The sequence below is a fragment of the Eublepharis macularius genome, chromosome 5 (assembly GCF_028583425.1).
Source record: "Eublepharis macularius isolate TG4126 chromosome 5, MPM_Emac_v1.0, whole genome shotgun sequence".
In the NCBI taxonomy this organism is placed as follows: Eukaryota; Metazoa; Chordata; class Lepidosauria; order Squamata; family Eublepharidae; genus Eublepharis; species Eublepharis macularius.
In genome coordinates, this window is record NC_072794.1 from 68,746,206 (window position 1) to 68,769,342 (window position 23,137).

General features: G+C 41.3%; 1 protein-coding gene across 1 annotated transcript in view; it reads left to right on the forward strand.

Annotated features, from left to right (window-relative positions):
• SLC44A5 (solute carrier family 44 member 5) overlaps window positions 1-23,137 on the forward strand; it is a 322,515-nt gene that overhangs the window by 275,381 nt on the left and 23,997 nt on the right. Inside the window, exons 9-13 of the mRNA XM_054979634.1 lie at window positions 2,176-2,259; window positions 2,832-2,944; window positions 6,865-6,996; window positions 10,724-10,823; window positions 21,328-21,420. Of these exons, the coding sequence (XP_054835609.1) occupies window positions 2,176-2,259; window positions 2,832-2,944; window positions 6,865-6,996; window positions 10,724-10,823; window positions 21,328-21,420 (522 nt within the window). The remainder of the gene's footprint in view (window positions 1-2,175; window positions 2,260-2,831; window positions 2,945-6,864; window positions 6,997-10,723; window positions 10,824-21,327; window positions 21,421-23,137) is intronic.

The following is a 23,137-nucleotide window of genomic DNA, read 5'->3' on the forward strand; positions in this document are numbered from 1 at the left end:
CAAGGGGTGTGGCATATACTAATGGGTTGTGCTAGTGAGTTATGCTAATGAGTTCCTCCAGCTCTTTTTCTACAAAATGACCCCTGCAGACACACATGTGGTAAGGAGCCAGACCTCACGCAGGCTGTGGTTGGGTCTGCCATGGGAGTTTGTCCATGGCCAGAGGCAGTGGCAGCATCTCTGTCATCACAGGTGCTGCCAGCAACCAGACAAGGGATGCCCCTCCAATGGGAAAGTGCTCCTCAGTCTCATCTAGCTGTTCTGCTCCTGTAGCTGCTTGAAGTTCTGATCCTGGGAGGTAGACAGTCATGGAGTTGCATGCCTGCCATTATGGGGGGTTTACAAGAGCAAGCACCCAGTCACCCTGGCCCTCAGCCAAGCTCTCTCCTCTACCCGAGGGGGGAGCCTAGCTGAGGGAATCTGGACGGAACCCCGACACTGGATGTTGTAAGCCCCCTCTGAAACAGCTGTGTTGAGCATTGCTCCCTGGGCTTACAGGCCGGGGTGAGCCTCAACTGCAGAGGCCAGTGTTTGGGGAGCATAGGTGAGTGGAGGCCAGTATGAAACAGAAACTGGGGCAGCCACCTAACCAGCTCTTTCTCTACCTGTCGGTGAGCCCTCATCCCTTCCCTCCTCAAGACTCAGGAGTTGGGTAACCTGCAAGGGAACTCTTGTTATTAGACATTCTGGATATGGCTCTCCTCCCACATGTGAGTGCGAGGCACACCCTGGATTTTGCAAAGACCAGTCTTGCAGTCTTGCCTCACCACTACAAGCACCCTCTCCTGCCTTGCACTCTAAGTCTCCACAGCAGGGAGCTCTCAGGCAAAGTCTCTGGCTGCCTCCATACATACTTGGGGTTATAGACCCCAGCTGGAGTTTATGAAGCATGCCTGAGGAGCTGATTGGGTGTGGGGATGGGAGCTGGACACCACAAGGGCGCAAGCGGATTAGTCTCCACGGTAGTCAGCAAGCATCCTGTGCTCCACCGGGCTGCTTGGGTGGAGCTGGACACTGAAGAGGGTGATGTGATTGACTTTTCCCATGCAATTAGCACCTGTGCTACATTGTCATTTTTTGTGTCATAACTTTCCACTGCTGCTGTTCCCAAAGCGCCCCCCCCAGCCCACCTGTCGGTGCGGGGACTTACACCCCAGTTACACCTATGTGCAGCTGCCATAGCCAAGTGCTGGCAATGGACCTTGGTGGAGTGGTGTTGGGCCACTGTGCTGGTACGTGTAGGGGGGGGGGGTTACACGGGCATAAGTCCAGGATATGCTGGCATAACTCCTAGTTGGCTCTCTTTTGCCCACACACATCCGCCCTTAGGATTATGCTGTAGGGTTTTTTTCCACCAAGAAATAGTAATAAAAACAGTAATAAAAAACCTTTCATATGCTATTTTTTTAGAAGGATCATCTTATATTCAGGGCAATTTTCTTTTTGAGTAAATACAGTATTATTAATACTTTGCTTATTTTTCATACTTCGAGTGGGCTGCTAAAAGTAGGCTTTCCTTTAAGTATTATATGCTGTAGAACTAACATAGCATGTTCGGGATTTTTGCCACTTCTGTTCCTGTTGCTGTCCCCTGTATTCCACCTGAAAAACTGGTTCTAAGGGTCAGAGGACTTCAGGAGTGGAAAGAAGTATGAAAAACCACAGACAAAAGCATGATGGGCAAGCATTGCCCTCTCCCAGTCTCAAGTCATTTTAGTTCATATAAACCTTGTTTTAAAGTTAGTGCTTATGGTAATAGTTCCTTTTTTTAAAAAACTGTCTTGTAGTTTGTTCTTTGTGGCATAGGCAGGAGCCACATGAAAATCATTGGTCTCCAATGCCCTCAATCTGATTTTTAAATTCAGTATACTACTTTAAGGGTGTAAGCAATTATATATACCAAATAGTATTTTATATTTGTAATAATACGGTGTGTCCTTATGTAATTTAAGATACTCTTTCCTGTAGCAGATACTTGTTTTGGTCCAGATTCAGAGCTGCAACATTAATAGTGGCAATGGCACTTTATATTCCATTTTGCTAGTACGTTAAACAGTAGAAACACAGGGGTTGTCTGAAAATAGGACATTTTGTTATTGTAGCACACCTTCCACCTGCTGTCTTTAATGAAAGATATTCAACATAAACTAAAACTTTCCCTTTTTTCTTTTAAAGTGGCATCAATAACGTTCTTGATGCAAGATCAATTGGAATGAAAATTTTTGAAGACTATGCTAGTTCTTGGTATTGGATTTTAATGTAAGTTCCTATTCAGAAGGAGTCATGCCTCTCTTATGTCAAACTGCAAAGGTATAAAATATAAAACATAATGGGCAGACTTTGTCCCCCATCCCCACCCAGCTAAGCACATGACTGGCCACTCGCCAATAGCTGCATCCTGGTATTTTACTATGGTTCGTATACATGATTTGCGCAGCACGCTCCCAAGAAATAAGGAGAGAGGATGGAATTCCATAGTACCATTTTCAGAGATAGGGAGCATGCCTGTTATTGATAAACAGTTTGTCTTCTCCATGGTGCCGTAAGGGAACATTCTCCTGTTCCTCTCAAGATGTAGCAATTCTTTTCCTAGCTAATGAGCCACTGTTTTTTTAACCTTTGAATACAAATTCAGTCTTCAGCAACCCATAGTAATAAAAAAGTTAAGATAATTCTGCCAGATGGGTACAATGTTGAAGATCAACTTTGTTAAGGGAAAATGCTTTTCTTGGGGAAAATGCTTTTGAAATTAAATGGGAAGAATAGGGTTGGAGAGGGGACAGGTGACTAACTACTGGTTAATTTTAAACTTCTGTGTCTCTGTTTTCCAGAGGTTTGTTCATTGCAATGGTTGTCAGCTTGCTCTTCCTGGTTCTTCTGAGGTTCACAGCAGGAGTCCTCTTTTGGATTTTCATCTTTGGTGTCATTGGGATTATAGGATATGGTAAGCGTCAGAAACTGGTTTGTTGCAATGTGAAACTTTAGTGATTCCTACTAAGCACTAATAATTAACGAAGAAGCTTGTAGCACTCACGCCCTATCTAACTCATGTTTATACTGAGCCATTTCCAGCATTGAGATATATTTATAAAATTTCCCTCCCTGAGTTCTTTTCTCTTCTTCTTCTTTCAGTGGGCTATAAGAACCTTTTCAAGGTCCACAGACTGTGGGCCAGAGCTGGGTCTAGCTGAAATGCAGGCCAGACAGTGATAGTATGAGGCATGTGTGTGTTTTTCAGCCCAGTGGGACAGAAGCTTACTTTCTGCCAGTTAGTATTCCAAGAAGAAGAAAAACGGTACAAAGCTTCCATCTGCCACTCACAGAGTTCTCAGTGGGCTTCAGGATTACTTTCTATCCTGTTCTACCTTCTGTATAGCTCTGGCTCTCTTCTGTATCTAGAAGAGTGATTTCACCATCACCATCTGGCTTTTGTTAGGATTGTCAGTGGCTGCAGGTTTAAACAAACTTTTCTCTTTTATTCATGTGGGTTTTTTGTAACATTCCATTTATATACCACCCTTCAGGACAACTTAACACCCACTCAGAGTGGTTTACAAAGTATGTTGTTATTATCCCCACAACAATGACCCTGTGAGGTGGGTGGGGCTGAGAGAGCTCCAAGAAGCTGTGACTGACCCAGGGTCACCCAACTGGCTTCAAGTGGAGCTGTGTGGAAATAAACCCGGTTCTCCAGATTAGAGTCCTGCCGCTCTTAACCTCTACACCAAACTGGCTCCTAACCACCCCACCAAACTGGAAGGTTCATAATAATTTCTCCATTTGTGTTATATTAAAAATACATACTCTGATACTTAAACATAAGATTACAGGTTCTTCAGAGGTACTCACTGCCTCTTCAGGTGTGATGGCTTCTATATATGGATAGTTTTCTAATGTAGGGAAAAGTGTGCAAATAGGATTTTAAGAATCTCATGCATACTTGCACATAAGTTGGACCTTAATTCATATACAATACATATATTCATTGTAAAAGAGATGCATGTACCATCATCACATATGATAACTTCCATGTAATTTGCAAGCTTTTTCCTAATTGCTACCAGCGTAGGAAATTCATGTTTGAGTGGCCCCTCAGATGAAATTAGCTGGGGTTTCTATCCACTGAGACTCAAGGGACTGCCATAAATAGGATGGAATGTTATATGGCATGAGGTGCAGACTGTCAAAAATTTACACGTGGAAGTGTCAGTAAATGACATTTGATTGTGCAGCTCTGGCTCCCTAGTGTCAGAGTCCTGGGGTGCTGCACCATCCAGTGTCCTTTTGAGGCAGGCCATAAGGAGGTGTCTCAGTCATCCAGTCTCCTTTCTCCCTTGCCTACACCTCTTCCCAGCAAACGAGGTAGGGGTCTGGCCCTTCCTTCTTGGCTGCCTTGGATCCTACCTTTTAAAGGAGCCCCTGGGATCATCCAGCCCCAGGCTCATCCAGTGCCCTATGACATGGGTTAAGGGCATGACCGATAGGAGCAGCCAGCTTCCCAGGCCTCGTGCTCCCATGCCCTACCCTTCCTCCTCCTGTGTAAGCCCAAGAAGGGCAAGGACACTGATGCCCTCAACTGTTGACAGAGCCTGCACCACCAGTCCTTTTTGTCCCTGGCAAAAAAGGACTGGGGGCAGAGCTCCTGAGGTCAGGAGCCCTGCCCCCAGATTGCTCTTAATCTGAGTGATTTGGGACTGGAAAGCAGTTATGCTCAAATCAGATTAACTGGAGATACTGCACATGTTTGGTTTGGTAGCTTTCCTTTCAATATACTAGCTTTTCTAATACCCTCTTGCAAAATCCCTTCCCATCTTTCACGAAGAAGCACAGGAGAATCTGAGGCAGAGAAGACATTTATGGAAATGAACCAGTGTTTGTGTAGACGTTTGGGCTGAGAAACCCTTTTTTCTCCAGAATCTGTATAATAATATAACATACTTTGTAAACCACTCTGTGTGGGCGTTAAGTTGTCCTGAAGGGAGTTATATAAATCAAATGTTGTTATCATTGTTATTATTATGTTTGCACATATTGAAGATAAGAAATCCCTCTGATGTGTAAGCACTTGACTGCTGGCTGCTGCATTATAGTGGACCTGTGCAGTCAGAACCCAGACTGGATCTTCTGTGGGGGCACTGAAAAGAAGCTGTTCTTTTGCGTGTGTGTCGAACAATGCATCCATGTGAGTAACAGCTAGAGTGTATCCTGTTTACATATATAGCCACTTGCATCTTCCAAGTGGAAGGGAGGAGCAGATGCCAGGTACTACTATTTACAGGTTAGGTTAGAAACCTTCCTCTGTTTTCATTTTTTCTTTATTAGTATCTGCACATATTTTCTAGAGCTTGTATACTTTCTAGAGATGTTGAAAATAGAATAAAGCTTGTTCTTGTTTAAGATATAAAGATGCTGCCTGGATTCCTATCTGCAAACCTTGCCCAGGTACCAACATTACCAAAGAGTCCTTTTTGATGCTTTTCCTGGCATCAGACTAGAAAGGGTAGCTCCCCCAGGCTCTTCAGGGAGAATTGAGGAGCAAGGAATCCTGCTGAGGCTGGGTTTCTCTTGGCAAAATGGATTCACCCCAGCTTCTGAGCAGAGCTAGGTAGGGATGTGCACCTGAAAAAAAATTCGGGCTTCCTGCTTTGGGCTTATCCGAAGCAGGAAAATGTTCCGTAATTACCTGAAACCTGGTGACAAGCCACTTCAGGTTTGGGTATTAAAATCACTTCAGTATGCTCCATAAAGATTCAGAGCATACCGAAGTGAGGGGGAAAGCTTTACCCAAGTCCCACCCACCCACCACCCCAACTTAGCTTCCCCCACCCCTCCACCCAACTTACCAGGCCAGGAGGCAGCTGGGAGTCCAGGATGATCAGCTGGGTGGCGGGAGGGTGTGCTGCCTCTGCAGTGCAGCGGTCAGCTCGGAGGCAGAAAAGCCTGGAGCTGCTGCTTCCACCAGCACTGCACCCAACTTGGAGGCAGAAAGTCCTGGAGCCACCGCCTCTGCTAATGCTGCAGCCAGCTGGGTGGCAGGGAAGGCTGGAGCCGGTGCCTCTATCATCCGCACCACCGCTTCCGCAGTGACCAGTTGGGCGGCGGAAGGCCAGAGCCTACACTCTGCTGCCGCGGCAGCCAACTGGTTGGTGGAAGGCCAGAGCCTGTGCTTCCACCGCTGCCACAGTGGAAGTGCAGGCTCCGGCCTTCCACCGACCAGCTGGGCAGTGGGTTCCAGAAGGCCACAGCCGCCACCTGCACCACTGCCACTGCAGCGGCCATCTGGGCAGTGGAAGGCCAGAGCCTGCGCTTCCACCACCGCTGCGGCCAACTGGGCGGCAGGGAATTCCATAGCCGGTGCCTCCGCCACCACGCTGCTGCCCCCACAGCGCTCAGCTGGGCTGTAGGGAAGGCTGAAGCCGGCATCTTTGCCACCCGCATCGCCACCGCTGCCTCCGCCGGGAAGGCCCAGGTAAGTGTGGTGGTGGGAGGGAGCCCTTTTAAAAGGCCCCGAATTGCTTCAGGAAACTTTGATTTGGGATTCGGGATTTTTGAATCGGGAAACCCGAATCTTTATGGATTGGGTCCAATTTGGACATTTTTCCTGAATCAGAAACTCGAAGCACACACCTCTAGAGCTGGGTTCACTTGCCTACTTGTGGGCTGGTTGCACAAGTTGGAAGTGAGAGCAACCTAGCAGTTAGTCAGGTAGGAAATGTTACACTATATTTTTAGGACCAGTGGTGTGAATTACATTGAATATGACTGTTCGATGGATGGTCTTTTTGTACAGTAGGGAGTAATTTATTTAATTTCTGTTCCTGTTCATTTCTGATTTTGTGGCTTTTTTTTTTTTTAACTCAAAAGGCATCTGGCATTGCTATTGGGAATATCACCGCCTTCATGGCATACCTGGCTCTGATCTCACCATCTATGATATTGGATTCCAGACTGACTTCAGAGTATATCTGCAACTGAGGCAAACATGGTTAGCATTTAGTAAGTGAATTTTGTGAGAAGCCCATGTTTTGAGAACCATTTTATATTTATCTAATTAAACATTCTGTTTCTTCTAATTATCAGAGATGTGAACTAAGCATGTACTGCATTTTTGTTAGCAATCTTATCCTTATAAACTTTATAGGGGTTATGCTGATGATTGAGGGCCATTTCAAATGTTAAGAACTTCCTACAATTCAAACATTCCTATGTAGGAAAAAGTATGTCCACTGCTTGCATATGCCAGTCCTATGTGATGATTTCAGATATATCATTGTGTGGTGGACGTAAGGTTGGAAGCTGCAGCCAAGCAAAGCTTTCATGTAAGGAGAGAGGAAATTATGTGTAGGAGATGTGTAATATTTCAAGTGACCTTAAAAGGTGTCACAAAATGTGTACTGGGAATTCCATGTTCAGAGTTCCCAATAACTGTATAAGCATACCTTTTAGATCTATGGGGCCTGATTTGGATTGGAAGAAAGGGTACTTTAAGGATTCCTCTACATAATTTTCCTAACAACACATGATCCCCCCAGGTTGCTGCTAGTTGCCCCAGTGGGCTCTCCATAGATCTGAAAATTAAGTTTTAAAATTGTAAACATGCAGCTCCCAGTGCACATCCGATAAGCCTGTGAAAAGGAGATAAGCTGGACTTAATTTGAGCTAGGCCTTGAATCTTTTTTATAGTATCAAGAGTTTGGCATGAAGAAGAAAGCCCTTCTGAAGGCATGTGTAGGGCACATCCTTTACTACAATCTGTTCCCTCTGTTTGGTATTAAAAGCAAAGGGGGGAGATTCATGCAAGTTTGAGTTTCAGCAACTCTGTTTTCTAAATTAAGTATTGATTGATAGCTGAATCTTTTAAACATAATATTTAAAACCTTTCCTAGAGTGTGGGGAAGAATTTTGTTATGCACTTCCCACCAGAAAAAATGTACCTCAAGGCCATTTTTATAATCAATTTTTTCCTGATAAGAATAGTATGTTTTTAATATTTTGCTTTTTACTTTTCTCTTCAAAGCATGCTATAGTTATGTTTTCACACTTTTATCTGTAAGTGCAGTTAGAAGGTTGCCATTTTTAAAATATAAGAGTTGAAAATGTTATGATTTCTTGAGTCTTTATAAAAATCTCAAATCATGTAACTTCCAGGTAAAATATGAGCATTCATCTTTGGGGGCCATGTTTCTGAAGCAAAATGAAGAAGTTGCCATGAGGAATCAGCATGCATAAAGCATTTCCCACAGGACTATTGCACCTGTTGTGCAGTGTTCTGCTTTTGTACTTTCTGCTGTCGGATTTGGTTTCCAGTGTATCAAACTCTATTCAGTCTTTGATTATCCAGGGTGAAGATGATAAGATTCAGGGTTCATAGAGCTGCTATGCATCATTTCTGTGTGAATTTTTTCATTTTAAATTCAGTTTATTTCTTCTAGAAGAGTTCTAGAAGCTGGGTAAACTAGAGGGGCATTCTTTGAGGATGAAGAGGGGGTGGAACCAATGTAAGCAGAGGCCTGAATATGTATACATAGTAGTAAGAATCTAGTGATAAAACACTCCAAACCTTTCTATTACTAAGCCATTTAGCATGAACATTCTGTCAAATCATTTGCTATTCAGTCATATTTCCAGTTTCCTACCTCATTTCCACAGGACAGACATTAAACTCAACTCTGATCTCAGCCTGCTTTTAGTGTCAAATAACTCTCTTGATTGCCCCAGAATTATTTTAAATGATACAGGCATAATGGAGGTCAGGGATAGCACAGAGTCAAAAAATGCCAATCCCATTTATCTTCTCTAGATACCATAAACTAAAATAGCAGCAGAAGGCAACCACTGAATAATGATTTTCTAATCATAAAGAGACATTTCTTCAAATGAAACATATTAAGTCTAAATGACATTTAAAGCAATGCACTGCATATAATTGCTTTGTTTTAAGACAAATGCTTTTCTTTGCAAACTCTTATATGCTGTAATTCTCCACAAGTATCAGCCTTATGAATTACACACAATAACATAATCATACTAAGGAGTTGCATATTCTGTCTGCCCAAGGGCTTATGTGTTAGGTGCTTAGCATCACCTGCCATACCCAGCAATGCTGTCCTGATGATGTGCCTAATGTCTAATGTCATGCTTATGGTTAATTGCTATTCTTCTAATGGACTGCAATGGTTACTCACGTGTGAAAATATGCAAGGGAGGCATTTGTTCCCCCTATTATATGTATGACTCCCTGAACAGTACCAGGGCTCCTCTTCTTAGTCTGGGAAAAGGTATAATACTTAATAAATAAAGGAATGTCTTATTTTACTAATTTAAAGCTGGTTGTGAACCGAAATAAATTCAATTCATACTGCTTTCCCAGATGCAACGTCCTTGAACGCCCCATACATCAGTCCTGCTGTTTTTTCTGCTTAGATTTTTTCCCCTCATAGCTAACTGACCGTTGAACTGGGAGGAGGATCTTAGAATTTGCCCACGCTCTAGAAACATATATATGTTTGATGCTTGCATGTGAACATCATTCCTGGAAAAGATGGAGTAAGATCCTGATACTGGCAGCTTTTCAATAAAGTGCTTTTACTACTACAGTGGAAACTTTCTGAGAGTTGCTTGGCAGATCCTTACATTATGAAGTGAGAACTGTATCCAAACATGGTAAATATGCTTGGAGTTTAATCCCAGTGCTTGAAGTCAATAATAGGGAGGATGAGTGTGAACAAGCTGAAGCTTAAACCTGACAAGGCAAAGGTCCTCTTCGTTAGTAGAAAGGCTGACCAGTGATGTGAGATCTGCCCTGTCTTGGATGGGGTTATACTCCCCTTCAAGTTCAAAGCTTAGGAGTACTGCTTGATGCAGCTGTCACCTTAGAAAGCCAGTGGCTATGGTGTCTCAGTGTGTGTTTGCCCAGCTTTGGCTGTGCATCAGCTGTGCCTGTTCCTTGTTCAGTCGGATCTAGCCGCAGTGATCCATGCATTACTTACATCTCGCCTGGACTATTGCAACACGTTCTACTTGGGACTACCAAATGTTTGGAAGCTGTAGCTAGTACAGAGTGCTGTGGCTAGACTGCTGGTTGAAGCAAGCTATTGGGAACATGGGACCCCAACATTACAGCAGTTACACTGGCTATCATCTACTCCTGAGGCTGAGCCCAATTCACGATGTTTGTTCTATTCTTCAATACCCTACGTGACTTGGACCAGGGTATTTGACCATATTCTTCTCCCATATGTTCCTGTCCAGGAGCTAAAATAGCAGAGAGAGGGCCTCCTGACTGTCCCATCAACCAAAGAAGCTTAATTAGTAGGTACATGAGAGAGGGCATTTTTGGTGATAGTCCCATGATTATTAAACAAACTCTCCAGGGAATTGGACTTGACCCCCTCACGCTGTCTTCAGGAGGCAGCTGAAGACTTTAAAATTTAGTATGGCTTTTATGTAGCCACTTCTTAATGTATTGGTAGTTTGTAACTGTTCATTTAATGTGTTTTTATGTTTGTTTCTGTTTCATGTTATAAGCCACCTTGAGCTCCTCTAAGTTGGAAATGTAGTTAATAAACATTTTAAATAAATATGTAAAATATGCATCCTCATTGTACGCTAGGCTGGATTTAGAGAGAGAGATTGTGTGAAGGGCAACACTAAAGCTAGCAACTTGTAGAGGTGACATGCTGTCTAGATCTATGTGTGACACATATATTGTTCTTTCTTTCAGTGATACTACTTTGCATAGTGGAAGTTGTCATTATACTGATGTTAATATTTCTGAGAAATCGAATCCGAATAGCTATTGCACTTTTGAAGGAAGGTAGCAGGTAAATATTTTTAAATAACAAACTCTGTGGGAATAGTGGGCTCTCATATTTGCATGATTTTGGGTACTTTTTAAATTCTTCATTGCATTATAGTTCTGTTTTATATATTTACCCGGGTCCATCTCTTCCCCAGTGCACATAGTCTCCAATATAAAGTAGTCCTGTGCTTGAACATTGAGGTAGTAGGTGCTTCTGTCCGCAAAAGAATGTGCTAGGAGTTCCATTTTCATTGCTCCCTGCAATTTTAAAAAGCCCTTCATTTGCAGGTATGGAGCAATTTCAAGGCTATTTCAGGTTGGGGAAATAGCACAGAAGGAAGACTGCAATATTTTGACTCTGCGATAATTTTTGGATAGTCTTCAAGGGCAGCCTCCAGAGAGTACATTATAATTGTCTAGTGGTTTATCAATGAACAAGTGATGATGACAAGATACTCAAGAAGAAATATGTTAACATATCATATATAATTAACAAAGGTACTCCTGCCATAAGAATTAAGTAACACCATTATTTTATTAGCATCCCACTTTTCTCCCTAATTGGAATGCAGAACAGTTTATCACATTATTCATCCCCCCTTCACTCTACCGTCATAACGGCTGCTTACTACTGTTCAACTGCAGCCACACAACAAAACCCAGTGTGTGGTGTAGCAGTTAAAGGTTCAGACTAGGATCTGGGAGACCTAGGTTTGAATTACCACTGTGCTGTGGAAATTCATTGGGTGAACTTCTCATTCTAACCTACCTCTAAGGGTTGTTGTGAGGATAAAATAGAGATAAGGAGAATGATGTAAGCTGCTTTGAGTCCCTGTTGTGGAGAAAAGTGGGATATAAATGAAATAAATAAAAAATATACCTGAAGATAGGCTCAGAAAAAAGATAGGTTGGTCGGTGGGTAGGAAGGAGAGAAGGAAGCAGGGAAGTGTTGCCACAGACTGGTGGGGAGAGGATACAGGGGAAAGTGAGTTGTTTCTTGCAAATCCAACTGGGCCTAGCCTGGTGGCCGGCATCATGCATCTGGCCGTAGTTTTCACAGGTAGAAGCTATCAGGAGGAGGGAATGAGGGACAGCTGAAGGTAAGAGTACATAAAGGTAGGTTGGCCAGTGGGTGAGAAGGAGAGGAGGATGCAGGAAAAGGAGAGAGACTTTGGGGACTTTCAAAGAAGGGAAAGAGGAAATAGTGAGGAGGAGGAGGAGGAAGTGAGATGCCCTCTGCAAATCTTTGCAGATTTATCTAATTCTCAGTATGGAGCCGTGAAAAAACAAGACACATCTTTCTACAAACCTGAGAAAAATCTCACAAAAATAAATTGTGGGTTGAATCCCCACTGCCAAAATAACGGAGGCATCTATACCTTTAAGAAGCCTGAGATCTTGGTAGCTATATGGGAGTTGCTAGGCAACTACAACAATATTGCCCGCATTCAGACCTTGGTTTCTGTCAGTAAATGGAGTGGAAGGGGGCAGGGCTGTTTTGGCCTCTCAGTACACCCCTGCTCCCATTCCTCCTGCCTTGGAAGGAGGACTCATTGGAGCCAGGGCCAGCAACAACCACCAGGCAAGTGGCTACCATACAGTTTGCACAACTCACTTAGATGTGGCTATGACTTGATGCCACACAACTCGCCTGGGTCCAGAGGCAGCCTTCACACAACTTGAGCAGCTTGGTGGGGCTTGGCAGTGGTCACCACCCAACTCACTTGAGTGACTTGCATCTTAGCAAGAATTTTCCCAGCAAGAGGCTGCCTTGGGGAAGGAAGGAGGGAAAGCTGACAACCAGTGTTGTGTAGTGGTTAAAGGGTCAAACTACAGGTTCAGATTTTTACCAGGGAAGCTTGCTGGGTGACGTTACACGAGTCACTCTTTCTCAGCCTAGTCTGCCTCATAGGGTTGCAAAAAAAATAGAGGACAAGAGAACAATAAGCTGTTTTGGGTCTCCATTGGGGAGAAAGGTGGGATATAAACAAAATAAATAAATAAATAAAGCTGAAGATGGAGGGAGAAGGGTTAGGGTTAGATAAAAGAAAGATTGATTTGTCTGTGGGACAGTGCTGGATCAGAAGTCACACAGTGCATGATACTTTTTATTTTATAGAAAGTTGTTTTCAGACGTTCCACCAGATTTGGCATTACTTCCTGTGATACTGCTACGATAAATAAGAACAGATACTGTGTTCCAGTGGCAGCCATTGCATGGGCAACCAAGCATAAAGATTTTTGCATTTATTGCCTTAAACACTATCACACTGTTAACAGCTTCATCTTAACAGTGATAGAATATAAATATGAGCCTTTCCTTTTTTTTCTTTTCTTTTTTTACTTTTCTTGTAGTTCACATCTATCCTTTTCCCTCAAGCTACTACAAGCAAAATATGGAGATCCTTGTGAAATAAAAAGAGCTATACAATTTAAATATGTAATAATCCCTTTTTATTAAAGCAATAAACATGGAGATTAGCATTATTTGTTGCAACAGTAGGCTGTGTTCTATATTTTCCCCCTTTTCATCACAATACAGAACAACTTTATAAAGTAAGATGTCTGAATTCAAATACATGCCAAACAGAAACATGTCTGAAACTTCATAAACATTCTAGTGGGAGGTAATAAAGCCTTACAGTTCTGCAGCTGCATTCAGAGGTCACTTGGGGGTGACACTTGCCTATTCTATGCATAATGCATGAAAATAAATGCTGCATGTAATTATTATGAATGCAGCAGACTCTGCCCCATAGTCAGGATCTTGAAAAATATGTTGCTAATGACTGAGAGCTAATTTTTTCCAGCTCCATTTAACTATTTTTTCAATAAAATGGCAATTTATATTAGTAATAAAGCACTTGCAATCTATTGCTAGAACTGTTAACAAGCAGTGTGTTAGAGTAAACTGTCTGTGACTTCACTATCAACCAACAGGCCTATCATTAACTCCAGAAAACCACTGATTTGTGGCAATTATTTCTTAAGTAGCATAAGGTGCTACTTTTCGTTAATTATTCATAAGTTATTCAAGAGGCTTCTAGTGTGAGACATGAATTGCCCATGTGGAACTCTTACAATTTGGTCTGTTCGCTATCATGCAGTGCTTAATTTCAGCCAAGACTCAGCAATGGACCTTGTAAACTAATGCTGAGATAGAAAAGCATATGCAGAATGCAGTTCTCTTATCTCTGAAAGCTGTGTCAAAATGTTATGCCTTTTCCTCTTCAGAAAATACTACCATGTATGAAAAAAATGTGACATTCGGTTAAACACAGCAGTGGGTGGTGATTGAACTAATGGGTTTTGTTGCATGCATGAGCACTGCTACAAACGTGTGACTTTGTCACACATGATTGTCTACATGCATTTTGTGCCTGCAGTGGGCAGCAGACTGAGTGGTGGAGAAAGAAAATCAGAACTATTTATAGTATTGTGTTGGAACAGGCCCCAACTTTATTGCTTTATTGCTGGGGGTAGAACACCAGCTTGCTTACTGAAGATCCCCAGTTCAATCTCTAATACAGGATCTAATCAGGTAGCAGAAGATGGGAAAGATGTTCTACATCAGACTCCTTGGAGAGCCACTATCAGTCAGAATGGACAATGCTAAACTTGATGATTGGTTCTGTAGCATCAGGTAGTATCTAGCAAACAAATCTCTGTGGTAGTCTGTGAGGTCATGTGAGGGTACTCATATGATGGTTGAGGTGAGTGTCCTCCCTTAATTGGCCTCCCACCAGGGGTGGGGATATGTTCTCCCTTGGTCTGCTCAACATCAAGCAGCTTGCCAGCCTCTTGGGTTTCTTGTATATAGAGGGATTGTGTAATAAGGATGCTGCAGTGTTTTTACTAAAGTGTTTTAATTTTTATGCTGCATGTTTTATATTTCTTCTGGGATCCACTCTGAGCCTGGCTTCAGGAGAGCAGAATACAAATGTAATAAAGTAAATAAATACGTAAATGTAGCTAAATTCACTTAAGGGGTGCCCTCTGGAAAGTTCACTTACACTTACTGCTTTTTGTTTCCTTCCTACTGACCAAGAACCAGCAGTGAGGGGGGGGGGGCACAAGCAGCATCAGTGTGTCTGAGTTCACTGCCAATGAACTCTAGGTTTTCACCCACATAAAACCTCTATTTATACTCCAGGCACAGATTGAATGGGAAGTGTCTCCATTCCATCTATACTGACTGCCCTTCCCTTTCCTCCAGATGGCTGGATGGTGAGAATTTCTTGGCTGATAGTACAGTCGAGCAACTTGATTTTAGGATATACTTCTCTTAGGAGCCCCTTCACTGGTGCCCCTACTGGATAGCAGGGATTTAGTTTCAGGAAGTACCTTGTAAGTCTAGGAAATACAACATTTTCTTTGGAAAATGACTGCAGAAAACAATAGATAATCTCCCAGAATTCCCTTCAGCAAAAACAAAGTTCATTTTGTTTCTATGAATTTTCTTGGAAAAGAATGAGAGTTGTCTTAGGTTAGCATAGAGAAACATTATTTTAATATTAAAGTGTTATTTTTTAAAAATACATTTTTTATGTTATTAAAACAAAAGGGGAGTACAGAAAAGAAAGGGGAAAAGGGGGACAAGCAAGGCGACTATAAAGCTGTGCACTACAAGGATTGTTAAAATACAGAGTATAAAAATCATAACCTTTATAGACATTAAAATAGGGATTGGAATAATAAATAATCCTATTTAGTATATATTTTTCCAAATAAACAATACATGCAAAATTCAAACCTATTTCTACTCGTTATTTTAGTAATAAAAAAAATTAGAATAGAATAAAAAACTCATTTCATTATTACTCCATCTTATCATTTCCTTTTCTTAACAATAGAAATTGTTAACAATAACAATGCTTATTACTTAAGGTAACTGATTATCTTAACCTTTAAGAGTATTAAGATAATGTACTATTGAAGATTCTGAACTATTTCTACTCCTTATCTTTAAAAAAAAATCCTTATTTCCCCTATATTGATCATTACCTTTTACTTATACTTTACTTAACAATAACAAAAACAATGTTGTGGGCTAAGACATTTATAAATTGTATTCGTTATAAGCAAAATATTTTCCCCATTTCTCTTCAAATTCTTCAACTGGCATATTAAAGCTTTAGAATACAGATATGCCAGGTTCATGGTCATGTGGAGCATGGGAAGATTTCAGAGTAGTCGCCATGTTGCTCTTGGATACACACCTTAATTTAGTGATGGTACTGAGTGTGTCAATGAAGCTGAAAACAATACTATCAAAAGTTTAAACTTCTATCAGAGTCAGTCAAGGCAGAATAGTCAGTGTTGAGACATCAGACTAAGAGCAGAACCACAAGTGACAAAAGGCACAGATTGGACACTTGTCTGCTTCCCTCAAGTTTTGATGGGAAATGTAGGCATCCTGGTCTTGCAGCTTCGCTCTCTGACTGCTGTCCAATGGATTTTTCAACTGTCACTTCTCCAACATTCCGCCAAGCTGCCTACATTTCCCATCAAAACTTGAGGGAAGCAGACAAGTGTCCAATCTGTGCCTTTTGTCACTTGTGGTTCTGCTCTAAATTATGGTAGCATACAAGGAAAGAGATTTTGAGTTCTATAACTTCAATAGCCCTGGGTAGTAGCTGAGTGGGGGTGGAAAATAAAAAGAACTGGGCTGCTTTGTCTGATGATATCTCTGGGAAAGAGGAGAAAGAGGAACTGGTATTTTAGAAAGAGGTCAGGGTTGTCTACGTGTCAAAGAAAGACAAGACAGGTGGTAAATTGTGACAGCCTTACCTGCCTGTAGCCCTGAACCTGGGAAGAAGGGAGACAGTGTGAAGGGGTCATATAATCCATATTTATTGATTTATTTAAAACATTTTTTTATTCTGCCTTTCCAGCAAATCAGGTCTCTCAAAGTGGTTAACAGTTAAAAAGACATTGCTTTTGTAATTAGTTCCAAACAAATTTAATCACCAAAATTCGACATGGGTCTGGACGTATATTGTTGAATGGCCATATCTCTCTATAAGAACCCACATGCCAGCTTAGACCCTCAGAGTAGCTTCTCGTTGGCAATGTTCCCTCTATCTGGTAACCTCAGGGACAGTAGGACTCTTCTTTGCTGGAGTTTCAGCTCTTTGGAACTCAGGGCCACGCTACAAGTGACGAATGACACAGGTTGGACACTTGTCAGCTTCCCTCAAATTTTGATGGGAAATGTAGGCATCCTGGTCTTGCAGCTTGGCTCTCCAACTGCTGTCGAATGGACTTTTCAACTGTCACTTGTCCAACACTCCACCATGCATCTACCCCCTTCAGGAATCAACAGTCACATTAGCAGAAAAGAATTGATAGTTCCAGTGGTGATGAGGGTGCAGGAATTCTTGAATGATAGCTACTGGGCAGCAGCAAATGTGGAAGGTGATTCTGGTGGAGGATATTTCACAGGCAATGGCAACGGCAATGACACTTCAGCTAACCCTGGTTAGTACTGCACAGAAGAAGGCAGTGGTAAACCACTTCTGTTAATCTCTTACCTTGAAAACCCTATGATGAGACAATTCAAAATGAAAGAAGATATAGTGCAGGAAGACAGGACCCCCCAGGTCGGATGGCACTCAATGGGCTACTGGGGAAGAGCTAAGGACAAGTATGAATAGCACTATGCTTAATGATGGGACTGGATTAAAGTTGAAAGGACATCCAGTTGTAGATGTGAATGGATGCAAAAGGAACATCAAGAGCTGTGCAACACACATAATAGGAGCATGGAATGTGAGAAGTATTAAGCCAGGTTAGCTAGAAATCGTAAAACAATAATAATAATAACAATAACATTCGATTTATATACCGCCCTTCAGGACAACTTAATACCCACTCAGCAGTTTACAAAGTATGTTATTATTATCCCCACAACAAACACCCTGTGAGGTGGGTGGGGCTGAGAGAGCTCCTAGAAGCTATGACTCACCCAAGGTCACCCAGCTGGCGTCAATTCGAGGAGTAGAGAATCAAACCCGATTCTCCAGATTAGAGTCCCGCGCTCTTAAGCATTGCAATCCTGGGTGTGAGTGAACTAATGTGGGCTGACTCAGGACATTTTCAGTCAGAAAACCGCAAAATGTTTTACTCTGGAAATGACAAAAGAAACAGTGTTGCTCTAAAAGTGAGGCGTGACATAGCACAAGCAGTCAAGAGCTGTAATGCAAAGTCTGACTGATTAATATCAACCAGATTCATGGAGAACCTGTTAACATAGCCCATCATTTAAGTTTATGCCCCAACTACAGATGATGAAGAGGAAGAAACTGAAAATTTTTATGCAAGTGTCCAAATTGATCATACACCTAAACAAGATATGCTGATAATCATAGGTGACTGGAATGCAGAAGTAGGAGACAAACCAGAATCAAACATAGTTGAAAAAATTGGACGAGGATCACAAAATGAAGCAGGAGAGCAACTCATAGAATTTTGTGAAGCCAACAACCTGCTCAGTGCTAATACATGCTTCAGGCAACCAAAAAGATGATTGTATACATGGAAATCACCGGGTGACCAATACCGGAACCAAATAAATTATATAATTGGAAGCAGAAGATGTAGAAGCTTTGTTCTCTCTGCTAAAACAAGACCAGGAGCTGATTGTGATACAGATCATGAGTTGCTAATATCAAAAATTAGAATAAAACTTAAGAGAAACACTAAAAGTATCATAGAGCAAAAATACAATCTTAATAATATTCCTGAAGAATTTAAAGATCATATAAAGAACAAATTTGCAATACTAAGTTTAATTGATCATGAAGAAGAAAAACTATAGGCTGAAACCAGAGATATTATCAAGGAAGAACGCAAAGAAATAGGAGGTAACAACAACAAAAAGGAAGAACAAGATATCTGTTCCGCATGATCTGGGAAACAAAGGGAAATTCAAGCCATGGCTTGGGATACTGAAAGATCAACACAGAAATAGAGTATCTGCTCAGGACAAAATAAAGGAAAGATGGAAACAATACAATGAAGAACTATACAGAAGAGATGGAAGGATGAAAGATAACTTTAAAAAAGAATCTTCTGACAAAGAACCAGAAATCTTAGAAAGTGAAGTAAAAGCTGCACTCAAAGCAACTGGGAGAAACAAAGCACCTGGAGTAGATGGAATACCAATAGAGCTATTTCAAGCCTCAGAAACTGAGTCCATCAAAATCTTGACAGTGCTCTGTCAACAAATATGGAAAACAAAACAATGGCCCACTGACTGGAAATGCTCAGTCTACATTCCAGTTCCAAAAAAGGGGATGCCAAAGAGTGCAGCAACTATCGGACCATTGTGTTAATTTCCCATACAAGCAAAGTGATGCTCAAAATTCTACAGCAAAGACTTACCATATATGGAATGAGAAATGCCATATGTTCAAGCTGGATTCACAAAAGTAAGAGGCACTAGAGATCACAGTGTAAAGGAGATCACATTCCCTGTAACATACAAGGGAATTTTAGAAGAAAAATCAGCCTGTGTTTTATAGATTACAGCAAAGCTTTTGTCTGTATGGATCATGAAAAGCTATAGATAGTGTTAAAAGAAATGGGTGTGCCACAACATCTGTACTCTTTGACAAGAGGCTGCTGTTAAAACAGAATATGGGGGAACAGAATAGTTTCCAATTGACAAAGGTGTCAGGCAGAGATGCATATTATCTCCCTATCTGTTCAACCTCTATGCAGAGGATATCATAAGGAAAGCTGGATTAGACCTAGAGGAAGATGGAGTGAAAATTGGTGGAAGAAACATTAACAATTTGAGATATTCAGATGATACCACATTACCGGCAGAAAATAGTGAAGACTTGAAATGACTACTGATGAAGGGTAAAAGGGAAAGCGCCAAAGTAGGATTACAGCTGAATATCAAGAAGACAAAAGTAATTACTTACACAAGAATTACACAATTTTAAAGTTTACAATGAGGAAACTGAAATTTTTCAAGATTTTCTATTCCTTGGCTCAATCATCAACCAAAAGGGAGACTCCAACCAAGAAATCAGAAGAAGATTGAGACTTAGAAGAGGAGCTGTGAGGGAACTAGAAAAGATCCTTAAAGATAAAGATGTCTCTCTGGTGGCCAAGTTCAAGATAATCCAGACTATACTATTCTCCATTACTATGTATGGATGTGAAAGTTGGACCATGAAGAAAGCTGACAGGAAGAAAGTAGATTTATTTGAAATGTGGTGCTGAAGGAGAGTTTTACAAATATCACGGACAACCAAAAAGACAAATAAGTGAGTTGTAGATCAGATCAAGCCTGAATTCTCCTTAGAAGCTACAATGACAAAACTGAGGCTATCGTACTTTGGTCACATCATGAGAAGACAAGACTTACTGGAAACGACAACAATATTAGGAAAGGTGAAAGATAGTAGGAAAAAGATGACCCAATGTGAGACGGATTGACTCCGTAAAGGAAGCCATGACCTCCAGTTTGCCACATCTGAAGAAGGATGTTAATGTTAGGACATTTTGGAGGTTGTTAATTCATAGGTTTGTGATAAATTGGAAGAGAATTGATAGCACATAACATACACAACCTTGTCTGGGAAAGACAGTAGCAATTGTAGATTTTAAAATAGTGAGAAGATAAATACATTTTAGTAAATAGTCTTTAAGCTATGGCCAGCATACTGTTTTATTTTAAGACTAGCAACAGAGCCTGTTTTTTAAAAAATGGGCCCTAGAAAGCCCAGGAATGCAGGGATCACTGTGGCTCCCTCCGGAGGGGTGGGTAGGCTCGCCTGGCCATCCCGCCGCCATGGCTCCCTCTGGAGCGGTGGGCTGGCTCACCTGGCTGTCCCACCATAGCAGGGGCCTCTGGAAGCAGCATTGGCCCCCGACGCACAGTTTGGTGTAGTGGTTAAGAGCACGGGACTCTAATCTGGAGAGCCGGGTTTGATTCCCCACTCCTCCACAAAGCCAGCTGGGTGACCTTGGGCGAGTCACAGTTCTCTGGAGCTCTCTCAGCCCCACCCACCTCACAGGGTGATTGTTGTGGGGTAATAATACTTTGTAAACCGCTCTGAGTGGGCATTAAGTTGTCCTGAAGGGCGGTATATAAATCAAATATTATTATTATTATTATCCTGATGCTCCTGTGCATTATTGCCAATATGGCTTGCCTTTTATATAGAAAAATTATTAAGTTTGAATCCAAGCAACAGAATAGAAAAATGTACACATCTCAATTCAAAATGCATTGAAAATTACAAATACAATATAAAAGATAAAAAGGGAGATATTATTAATGGAAACAACAGTGGCAACAGAACGTAACAAAAAATTAAAGTGAAGAATAATATAAGGTCTTATGAACATTATAATAAAGAAAAAAGAAAAATAGTAAATAAGAAACTGTGAAAGATCGCAAACTAAAGTACACTGAATACTGAAAAGGACTCGGGTATAGAAAGCATATGAACTCTAAGCCTGTACTTCCAGTATGTATTGCTTACAATTATATATTTCTTTTTTAGGGCCATTGGCTACATCATGTCTACATTATTCTACCCAATCGTTACCTTCATTCTTATTGCAATCTGTATTTCCTACTGGGCGGTGACTGCTGTGTATCCTTTCTGTCAAAAAGTTTATGCACCTGATATGTTCTTGTGTTCCCAGTTCAGTGCTTTAGTACGAAGCGAGAGAGAGCCCAGCTTGCTTCTCTAGAAGCTAAAGTAGCTGAGCAAAGGGAAAAGAATATTCTGCATCCCTGCTGTTTTTAGCCTTAGTGGTTATACTCTTCTTTACTGCAATGTGAGAAGGAAGCAGTATGAATGCTATATGGCCTTTGAAAGATCCCTATGAAATATATTCTCCAGACCTAAAGGTCTAGACCTCCAGAGGAAGACCTAAAATGAGATGGCTTGACTCAATAAGAAGAAGCCATGTCCTCCAGTTTGCAGGATCTGATGAGTTTGATAATGATAGAATGTTTTGAAGGTTTTTTGTTCATAGGATCACCATAGGTCAAAGACGACAACACATAACACACACACAGTACATTCATAACTGCCGTATTGAACTGCTCCCATTCGCTTCTTCATAGCCTTCCTAACTCTCTCACTGAATGTCCGGCAAGACCTGGTTATCTTGTCTCAGTGATGAATTCAGTATGCACCCCTTTATGGAAACCTTTACTTTTGGTTTGCCAAACTTATTTGCATAATGATATAAGCTTTCTGAATGATAAACACCAGCAACATGGAGCTTTTTTGCTCCATCAAAATGATCACTTGATCTGCCCAGTATCTTTTCCCGACGTGTTACTAAATTATATTGCTTTTTTTCCCATGCTTACTACAAGGCCTAACTTGTTATTAAGCAAAAGGTTAGCAATAGTTTAGCCTTTGCTTGCAGGCATAGCAAAGAGGGTTACAGGAAGTACAGGCACACTGTAGTATCATCCAATATATCAGTCACAGGGAATGGATTCTCCTGGGCTGCTCCTGTTAGTAAGGACAACAAAAAGGGGAGAAAAACAACAACCAAGCAAACCAAAGGTAACCAAGGAGGCTGGAACAACAGGAAGAAGATGTGGAAAATAACTAAAAATATTAATTTAAAACACTGATATAATGTTTAATTAGAAATACATAAATTAGGATAAAAACATCATTTGGTTCTACATATACGTATGAAAACATTGTATATAAATAAAATAAAATTACGAATATACGGGTATAATAGTACCACTCATTGCCATATGTAGGTAAAAGGTAAAGGTAGTCCCCTGTGCAAGCACCGAGTCATTACTTACCCATGGGGGGACGTCACATCATGACATTTTCTTGGCAGACTTTTTACGGGGTGGTTTGCCATTGCCTTCCCCAGTTATCTACACTTTACCCCCAGGAAACTGGGTACTCATTTTACCAACCTCAGAAGGATGGAAGGCTGAGTACCACTCATTGCCATATGTACAGTACCAATAAAACCAGATGTGTTTCGGCCCAAAGGCCTTTTTCAGTAGTATAAAATATCACAGAGCAATAAAATACATAAATACTTGATCTATCACACAAAAAATGCTGAGATGAAATTGAAAATAACGTGGAGTGAATTCCTTAGAATTTTGTCCCAGAATAGCATGAAATAAAGTCAAGACCATGTATCATATTTAGGATTGCTAGGTCCCCTTACCCTCACAGCTGGAGAGTGGGTACCCAGAACTCACCTTCTCTGTGTTCCACTTCCAAGTGACATCATAGTGCAGGCACAGGAGCATGTACAGGAGGCTGATTTGGGCTTCAAATTGGCCCAATTTGACCTGTTTGGGGCCCAAAT